The sequence below is a fragment of the Ailuropoda melanoleuca genome, chromosome 2, assembly GCF_002007445.2.
Source record: "Ailuropoda melanoleuca isolate Jingjing chromosome 2, ASM200744v2, whole genome shotgun sequence".
In the NCBI taxonomy this organism is placed as follows: Eukaryota; Metazoa; Chordata; class Mammalia; order Carnivora; family Ursidae; genus Ailuropoda; species Ailuropoda melanoleuca.
Window position 1 is genome coordinate 156,481,779 of NC_048219.1, and position 9,876 is coordinate 156,491,654.

Below are 9,876 nucleotides of genomic sequence, written 5' to 3' on the forward strand. Positions count from 1 at the left end.
AAGCTAAACTCCAGTATTCATATTATCTTTCTCACATTCATGGTAGTCATAATGGTAGAGCAGGGCGCTTAAGTCATTACGATGGTTAGAGCCAGCCCATACCTGTGCACACTTCTATGACAAACAGCCTAATGGGATGCTGCACAGATACCTCAAAGGAGCCAAACAAATGAATAAGCACATGTGCTTTGGTTTGAAGCAAGGTACCCTAAACCTGCTGATAATAATGCTAGAGGAAAAATTCATCACTGTTATTTCAGAAAAATCTAGCTATTTGCTGCCTTTGGTAATGTCACTACATCTCTGATAACACAATCTGTCTGCCCTGTCTGATCTCGCTTATCGGAAATACAAGGGGTGGGGGGCTAGAGATGAAATTATCCTGCTCAAGGGATCTGGACTGCTCAGTCATCTGTGGAAGGTGGGCCCAGGGTATCTGAATATACAGCACTATTTAAGCTTCGCTGTTCCAACTACTGATTAACAGGGCTGTTTAACAGGTAAATGGTCTTTATGAAGAAGAGAACACCACTGAGTTTTATGGTAAGAGGCACTCAGAGACAATCTTTTATAAATGTGGTTTTAAAATCTGATGAATGACCAATCCAATACCAGCATCTGGGGCTCCTGGCACCTACCAAGCCTGTGTTTTTCCACTATATGAAGTGACTGGCTAGTCATCATTCTCTGGTTCATCCCAAGCTCTGCTGCCTTTGCCCTGAACTTCAGCACATTGACAGTTTGGGATTAAGGCTATCTGCACTTCCTGGAATTACCCTACATAGCGCTCTGTTTTCACAGGGGCTGCTGCGACCTTTCGAGGAATCGGTATGGCCTGCCTCGTGATCCTCCTGCTTTTTGCCCTGATCCAGTGGCTGGCAGTACCAGATGAGGAAGAAGGTAAACCTGTACATACCCTCTTACTGGTTCTAAAGGTTGAAGCCATGAAGAATTCTATACGTACCCCTCAGAAACCCAGAGGTAGTAACAGACCTGCCTGGCTAGATTTTCTCAGTGGTGTGTATCAATGAATTTATGTGTACCACTGCTAGAGAGAAGCTGTCTCCTGTCTAGAAACGAATGCTGGTCATTTTAAATAGCCTGGGGTTTTCTTGTTTTTGTTTTGTTTTGTAGTATAAGGTAGTATGGGAAGAACTGGTTTTAAATTTCTCTGGTATTCTAAAGGGATTTCAAATTTAAATCACATTTAAGCTATACAGTAATTTTACTATGAGGGATAGGGAGTGGTATTAATTGCTATGCTTTTACAATTATTTGAAAAAAGTATCTTAAAACTTAAATTTGAAGTTTTCTCTTAACCAGGCATGACCCTCATTAAAATTGTCATATAGAAAGGAGGTTATATCAAATATAATGTACAAGCTGAATCAACTTTTTTTTTTTTTTTTAAATGAAGAAAACCAACCAGTAGAATGGAAATATTCTTGCTTAGTTCTTGGGTCCCAGAACAAGGCTCATCTTCTTTGGTGTCCTATTCTTTTTCTTTTCTTTTTAAAGATTTTATTTATTTATTTGAGAGCGAGACAGAGCGTGCACGAGCAGAGGAAGGGGCAGAGGAAGAGGAAATAGCAGACTCCCCACTGAGCAGGAAACCTGATGAGGGACTGGATCCCAGAACCCTGGGATTATGACCTAAGCCAAAGGCAGACGCTTAACCTACTGAGCCACCCAGGTGCCCCTGGTGTCCTATTCTTCAAGGAGCATTTGCCTCAAGCACCTCAAGTGCTTCTGTTTAGGGAAGAACTAGCTTGTTACAGAAAACCCCAGAGGCAGATTTTAATACTAACAAGTTATACAGAAAGAAAGACCAATGCTGATTTTTCTCATTTTTTTTAATCCTAAATGGATTATACAGTGTTAGTCCACACCTTCAGTAAAAGGCCAATAAAAACAGCTATTACTGTTTTGATACTTATCTTTAAAAACTCAGTACTAGAAGTGGGCCTAAGACCACATTCATGATAACCCGTGCCCATAGATTAAATTACATCTAAGTGTAATGAAGAATACATTTCATAAATAAATGTAAGCTAATATCTATTAATACCTATAAAGAGATCCTGGAAGATAAACATCACATCTATTGTTCAGTACTTGCACCAAGAGGCCCTTGATACATATCAATTTACTATGTTGCCAAGTACACTAGAATGGGGTTACAGGATTGTCTGCTTATTTATTTATTTTTATGTTTGTTTAAATATGTAGAAAATTCTGAAAAATGATTTAAACATGATTTTCTCTCCAGACAAGACAATGCTTGCAGAAAGGATTCCTGTTCCCTCTAGTCCTGTTCCCATAGCAACCATTGACTTGGTACAGCAACAGACAGAGGATGTCATGCCACGCATTGAGCCTAGACTTCCGCCCAAGAAAACCAAGCACCAGGAAGAACAGGAGGATGTGAACAAGCCAGCCTGGGGGGTCAGCTCCTCTCCCTGGGTGACCTTTGTCTATGCACTCTACCAAATTAAAGAGATGATGCAGCTAACAAAAGACAACCGTGCTCCTGAGATACAGCCTTTGCAGGTAAAGGTGCTCCCTTAAGTGGGCTCAGCTGTGTTAATTATTCACTCACCAAGATTTATGGAAGGTCTGGTGGGCAAAGCAGACATGCAGACAAATAATTTCAGTATTCTGTGACAAGTGCATCATAGAGGTGTATACAAGGTTCTGCAGAGGGAAAATTCTGCCTTATGGAGCTCAGGAAGGCTTCACAGAGAAGATATTTCTTGAAAGAAAGAAAAATAAATCCAAGAAATTGTACATTTCTTCAAAATTTCAGTGTTGACAGATACCAGTTCTATTGAGGATAGATGGTTCTTGCCACGGGAGACCATTATTTATTAATCTCTGTAATTCTGAAATTCTAGTGAGGACATTATATATAATAGGACTTCAATAAATATCTGATGGATTAATACCCTGAGCCACTGAATGAGTCTAATGGAATACTCAACTTAGTGGAGGTGTTGTTTTGCTGGTGGCCTCACATGAAAAATTGTTTTTTTTCTTGTCCCTAGAGATGTGGTCTCTCCTGAATAAAGTCAGATCATGTTGATAAAACAGTATGGGTAATTATTAACTAAAGCTCTATACCACTGCCTTTGGAAACGATCAAGTGTGACTTCTATGAATAGTTCGGCTAAAGTAATGAGTCTGCTTCCCTGTTTATATTAATCACATCCTTTTACTTGATGAGTCATGTCAGCTCTATATCTAGAGTAGCTTTGGAGGGCACATAAGACAGACAAAAATAAAGAGTAATTTGGATAATTTCCTTTTTAGAAAATTTTAGCTACCTTAATTAAATTTATCATGACTTTGTAAACTAACATGTAATATTTCTAAAATTTAAACCAAGCCTGATTCTTCACCCATACTCATAATTCATCCTGGTCTGTGCATGATCTTATTTATCAAGATTATGAACTCACATGCTCAGTCAGAAAGGAGAGTCTTGGGGTGGGAGGGGCATAAAAAGGATATGAAGCAGCAAGGTCAAGCAGAAGAAAGGATGAGATTTTCTGCTTGGATAGCAGTGTTTTCCGTACTCATTCTCATTTTCACTGAAACCTATTAGGCCTACATATCATCATTACATTTTTTTTTCTGGCATGTTAAGATTAATTAAAACTGGCTGGTATGGCTTAGTTATTCTTATGAATAAGTAGTCATCATATTAAGATTTCTTTACATTTTAGAATCAATCACAGAAATAAAACTTTTTCTTTGGTGGTCAGCTATTTGAAGTGATGTATACTAATTCAGAGGAAAATCTGTTTTTAAAAAAACATGTTTCCTGATTTCTATTAATCAGGAATGTATCATGGACTGTGGTGATGTGGCATTTTACAGACATGCGGGGGTGATATGCTGGAGTATGTGTGGACTCACAGTTACTTACAATTGGTGACCTAAATGCTTGTTTCCAGTCCCCTTTTTTACACAGATGTTCTGTCTTGTTTAAACTTTTAGTGTATACTTTAAATCCCAAATATTCATCAGTACTCTAATTTCAGAACATTCTTTTGCTGGCCTTGTCTCTGAGGCTGAGAATGCCTTACTTACTTTCTGTCAGACAGGTGCTTCCAGCTCTTGAATTCTATGGTCTCAGCAAGTGGCCTGAGTTTCACTTCTATGCTGCTTGCTCAGTGACATGTCACAATGATGGCGGCTCAGTAAATATCTGATATGAATTGTTTTCCTAGTAGTACCAGGCATTTTGGTAGAGATGTTCCTTTATCCACATGATACGTCTGCTTAAAGTGTTTGTGTTTTTCATGCGGCTTTGGCAGTTGCACATAGGAAAGGAGATGAAAGGTAAGACATTCTATCTTTATTCCTCTATTATTTGTTGCCTGAAGTTACTTCAGGATGATCTCCCCATGTTTCCTGTATCTTACTTGAAGGCGTATAAAAAATGTTGGATTTATTTGCAAGCAGCCCTGACTACAGAACATCTTCTCTTTTTATCCTTCCAGGGGACCAATGAGAATCGGGAAAATTCTCTAGCTGGTGGAATCCGGCCTGTCCCATGTGAGACTCACTCTGACCCATGTAGAAACCAGCCATCCCCTCAAGCAGCAGCATCTCAGACGCAGAGCAGCCCCACTCCCTCCAGTGTGGACCAGCGTGTGGAGGAGAGGGAGGACAAGCAGGTCCAGCCTGCCGCTGGGGGACACTGAGGGCTCTCACTCATCTCACACCCTGCATGGAACTGGGCTTCTCTGCCAGGACAGACGGAGAGGCTCCCTGAACCTAAGACATGCCTCACCTTGAGAAGCATAGCACTATATACGCTTCTAAATACCTGAACTCATCAACATGGAGACACACACACATACACAGGAGCTACAGTACATATTGGCAGAAACAGGTAAACTTCCATAATCCCACTGGAATCACAGAAGGGAAATGGGAGTTCGGTGGAGTTCCAGTTCTTTGATTGGTTAGGTTCAGGACTATAGGACTTCTTTGCCAGTGCAGTAAGGGTTGAAGGCAGCAGTTACACTAAGTAAGTGGAGGGAAAGAAATTGTTTCAAGGTGAATGCTGATACAGTTTCCCTCTTCTGATTATTTATTCTAATTATTGGGTTCTTAATGCAAACTGGGAAGAAATACAATATACCTATAATTTTGTTTCTCTTGAAAAGAACTATTTAAAAAATTACAAGACATATTTAAAAAAGTAGCCAGATAAAAGTTACTAGCTTATATGCTTTTGTTTAAAAAAAAAAAAAAAAAGCAAAAAGTTTCATTAGAAACTTGACATATCTCTAGGAAATATATTTTTATATGTATATGGTATATAATGAAAATAGTCAATTCTCTGAGCAGCAAAAGCCGCATTGACTACTGCAAACTAAGCTGAGCTTTAAAATGCCTTTTGTTTTAAATGGGCTTTAAGACCAGAGGAGGGAATATTTCAAATAAACCAACCAACCCAGTATCCTGTGGCTTGACAGACAAGGGTTTACTAAATATTATCGATACTGTAAAGAGCCTCTATCACTGTTTAACAATTTTATAGTGATTTGGGCTCTAAGTAAAATAAAAATCACTGAATTCCTAAGGGTTTCTTTAATTAAGCAACTATTTACAAATAACAGTATAAGATTTAAGTGCCTGGGAGAGGGATACAATTTTTAAAACTCACGCAATGGGTAAGTTTTCGTTTTGTTTTTGGTGAGGGGAAAAGGTGATGAATAGGAAGCCAGGAATGGAAAGGATGAGAGTAAGAAGTAACTATATTTTCCAATGACTAAAGAAACAAATCTCAGTATATTCTTTTCCATGAGGATACTGTCAGACACTGGACAGATCAGATAGGGGTGTGCTTCTGTAAATATCATAGCTACAGTCAGAACAGTGGCTGGGTGATTCACGCATAAAGCCTGCTGCTAAAAATGAAAAGCTGAGGATACGAGGAAGCCCTGGGGGAGGGCTGTAATGGAAAAGGGAATGCTGCTTTAGCTGAATGAAGGTCAGTTATGGAATGTGTAATAACTGTAAGTGAGCATAGGAGAGAGGAAAGAAAAGAACAGAGTTAAAAATGAGCAACTCACCTTACCTCCTGACCCTGATTAGACAGGATGAGTTGTAAATTGAGGGCTTCTCCATGACACCATACTTCTGCCCAATACTGCATCTGGGAGAAGAAATTCTATACTTGGATGTCTAGCTTTGCCACAAAACACAGCTTAGAAATAAAATAACGGAAAGAAATAGAATTAAGCAAATAGTTATTTTTGCACTTGAACTGAAACGTACTGTACTGTAAATTATCATGACTCATTTTAAGTGACCTTTAAAATCAGATGTATTTATTATGCTTATGTAATTATAGAAATAAAGAAATGGATGACAGGCTGAACCTCACCTATGAATGTACAGTATGTGGATTTGTGACACTGACTTTAGGAAGTCAAAAACTTATACTGTGTCTTGTGTTTACAGTTCTGATTTATTCCTTTGAAAAGCCTGCTGTTTTGGAAATGCACAGTTGACATGCTGAAATAAAAATAAATATCATTTTTAAAAATTTCTTAAATGATAAAGATGTGACCAAATAAAAGCCCTTTACTCTGTAATGACTGAGACCAAATTCAACAGGCCTTTGTTATGGATCATTTACTATGAGAGCTGATTGAGTAATGCAGTAATTTCTAGCCTTTTAGGACAGACACCTTCAAGGGTTTGTGGACTTCCTTTCTCTTACTGTCGCCAAAGCACCATTTGGCATTTCACTATTTTTAAAATTTTCTATTTATTTATGGCATTTTACTATTTTTTAAATTTTCTATTTATTTATTTACTTTTTAAGTAGGCTCCACGCCCAGCATGGGGCTTGAACTCACCAGCCTGAGATCAAGAGTCACATGCTCTACTGTCTGAGCCAGCCAGGCGCCCTTTAAAAAATATTAAAGTGGATTCAAATTAAATTTTGAGAATTTCATAACCCCAGCTGAGACTCCCTGGAAATCCCCAGAGTAATCACAAAGCCCGTGCTGATGTAATCACTGTCTTGATGTCTTATTTCATACTCTTTCTGACTGTAGAAAAAGTGAATTGGCTGAGTGCTGAGCTTGTATGGATCCAAAGAGGTTAGCTGCTAATTATCAGACTATTATTCAAAACCTTAAGTAGAATATTAGATGATTACAATACACATAGATCTACTAGCTAGTAAACCTCATAAAAAGCCTAAGTTATTCATAGGAAGAACATGCTGCTTTACTGGCCTATTAATCTTGCCCTGGGCCACAGGAAGTGGTTCGCTAAGCACCTCCCTAATTTGCATTTATCCAGTACTGCGGGTGGGGGCTGCTCGTGCTACTGGGACCATTATTTAAGCAATTACTAGGCCAATCTGGAGTTTTAAGCAGTGAATCTTGGAAAAAGGAGAACCACATCCACAGTTACTGAGTGCGGTTGCACGCTGAGGAGATTCTTTGTCCTTACAATAACCCAATACGGTATATACATACCACTTTCCCCATTTTAAATACTGGAGTAGCTCCCAGAATAGGTGAAGTCTGCAGCTAACAGAGCTTACCCCATGGGACCAAGATCACAAAGCCAGGATACCAGTGATACAAATTCAAACCTACCCAATGCCAAACTCAGGTCCACCAGCACCTACCCCCCCCCCCCCCCCCCCCCCGCCCAGGAGCTGGGGAGGCCACTCCATGCTTCTGTGGTAGAACAGGTGAAAGCAGCCCTGGCCTGAACGTGTGCCTGATACACGTGTGTGGTTGTATTTCTATTAGGATTTCTAGATATTCCTAGATGCCTAGAAATCCAGTACCTTCAAACTCCTGGTGTTTGTTAGCTGTGAGTGTCAGACCCCTTACACTCTGGAGAACGACCTGCACCGTTTGCAACCCTGTAGAGAAAACTTGGGAAGTTGGCAGGGACCCTGAAGGCCAGCGTCACAGGAGTCAGGAAGGACAAGCAGACAGATCTATTCAGTACCCAGGAGCACTGTTGCGTATGGTAGCTGTTAAAGCACGTGTAATGTGGCCAGTGCATCTGAAGAAATTAGATTTCTCATTGTATTGAAATTTAAACAGCCACATGAGGCTCTCAGCTACCATTCTGGACAGTATAGTTACAGAGGAAGAGATCAGTTTGGGGAGATCTCTGGGCCTCAGTTTTCTCATCTCAGTGTGAGAGGCTGGACCCTAACATTTTATTCTGTGAAGATGAGGAATGATGTGACACAGCTGACTGTAAGCAAGTAAAAGGTGATTTTCCTTTTAGAAGGTCTTCTATCCTCTGCCTCATGAGGACAAGGTGAAGCTACTTCTGAAGCCCCAAAAGACTCCTGTGCCATTTCAGCAAAGCTCTAGGAATACCTGGCTCAAGAATTCCAAACCATCAAGCAGATGGGGAGAGACGGGGACAGAATAAAGGGGTGAGAGAAAGGCAGAGTGGTCTCTCAAATCAGAAAGTAATTCACCTTGTGCTCGCTCCGGCAGCACATATACTAAAATTGGAACGATACAGAGAAGATTAGCATGGCCCCTGCGCAAGGATGACACGCAAATTCGTGAAGCGTTCCAAAATAAAAAAAAAAAAAAAAAAAAAAAAAAAAAAAAAAGTAATTCACCTTATGCCAGGACAAACTGTGGCTTACGAGAGTACCTGGAAACATGTTGATGTCTAGACTGGGGGAGAAATGAGCCAGTCCAGGGGATGCCTAACTCCCACTCAGCTCGCATCTGCTTCCAGTGGCTGATGCAGGACCGCCTGCCCTACTGCGGCTCCAGGAAGATATTCGATGGCAACCCAGGAATCTTACAGTGCTGGGGGTGAAGTGCAAGTTCTGAGCCCCAAGTCTGGATTCGAGTCTCCGCTTTGCCAGTGAGAACTTACATACATAACTTCTTTGCACCTCAGAGCCCTCCTCTGTAAAATGACAGTGATTACAGTATCTACCTTACAGGTGGTTTTGAGGTTTAAATGAGGTACTTGACACACAGTGCACACTCTATAAATATTGCCTTCGTTGTGTGACAAACAGCCCATGGCAAGAGGAGTGCTGTCTCATTTCCCCAACTAGGGCCTAGCTCCCTAGTAGTTTGTTAACATTTAAATCTGTAATACTACATTCTCCCAAATGTCTGCCTACACCCAGCAAGCATTCAGGTCCAACATGCATTATAACCATTAAGTTGCTTGCAGATATGAGTTAATTAAGAGATAAAATTAAGCAAAATATAAATTGAAGAGCTGGGAAAAATGACAAATAACAAGGACAATTCTATAGTGTGCAAGAGCCACAGACAGGAAAGGTTATAAGACATTTGTTCCACAGTTTCAATATTTTTTTTCCTTCTAAGGGGTGTCAAAAAATGCTAAGCAAGAATTTTATAATCATTTAACAAGTCACATACCCTGCTCTCTGCCAAATAGTTAGCTGAGGCTATTATTCTCTTCAAATGTAAATATTTTGAAAAGGTCAGGAACTTTTTGTTCCCCAAAAAGATCAATAGGGGTCTCGAAAAATAACATGTAGACCAGTGCTACTCAACTTAATTCTCTTTTATTCTTAGTGTACAAAAGTACCGGTCTGTGGTTGACGTAAGGTGGGGGAATTGGTCCATTGCCCTGGAACTGGCACGCACCTAACATCAGATGTCGTCATCTCTTCAACTAATTAGCCACAGAGCCACTTACCTGACTAACTCTGTTTTTTAAAGATGGCAGTAAAGGCAACACAAAGGCACGGGCCAGGACACACTGAGGCGCACCTTCTGATTCTTCCACTTTAGCTACATATGTCCTTTAGCAACCTTCTCTGAGTCTGTCCTCAGTTGAAAAATGGAAACAATGCTAAAGTGTATCAGA

The 9,876-nt window shown here is 40.1% G+C and overlaps 1 protein-coding gene and 1 non-coding gene across 3 annotated transcripts in view; both read left to right on the top strand.

The window, feature by feature from the left end:
- Window positions 1–6,574, top strand: part of MFSD6 (major facilitator superfamily domain containing 6) — a 53,701-nt gene extending 47,127 nt beyond the window's left edge. Inside the window, exons 4-7 of one of the 2 annotated variants that reach the window (XM_034654863.1) lie at window positions 802–900; window positions 2,270–2,550; window positions 4,320–4,344; window positions 4,506–4,648. In XM_034654863.1, the coding sequence (XP_034510754.1) occupies window positions 802–900; window positions 2,270–2,550; window positions 4,320–4,344; window positions 4,506–4,516 (416 nt within the window). In that variant the 3' untranslated portion in view covers window positions 4,517–4,648. Of the gene's footprint in view, window positions 1–801; window positions 901–2,269; window positions 2,551–4,319; window positions 4,345–4,505 lie in introns of both variants that reach the window. The other variant, XM_034654861.1, reaches the window with a different exon arrangement.
- Window positions 6,575–8,488: 1,914 nt separating this feature from the next.
- Window positions 8,489–8,595, top strand: LOC117801366. The gene has a single exon (XR_004623870.1). It is a non-coding gene; the product is annotated as a U6 spliceosomal RNA (small nuclear RNA).
- Window positions 8,596–9,876: the final 1,281 nt, after the last annotated feature.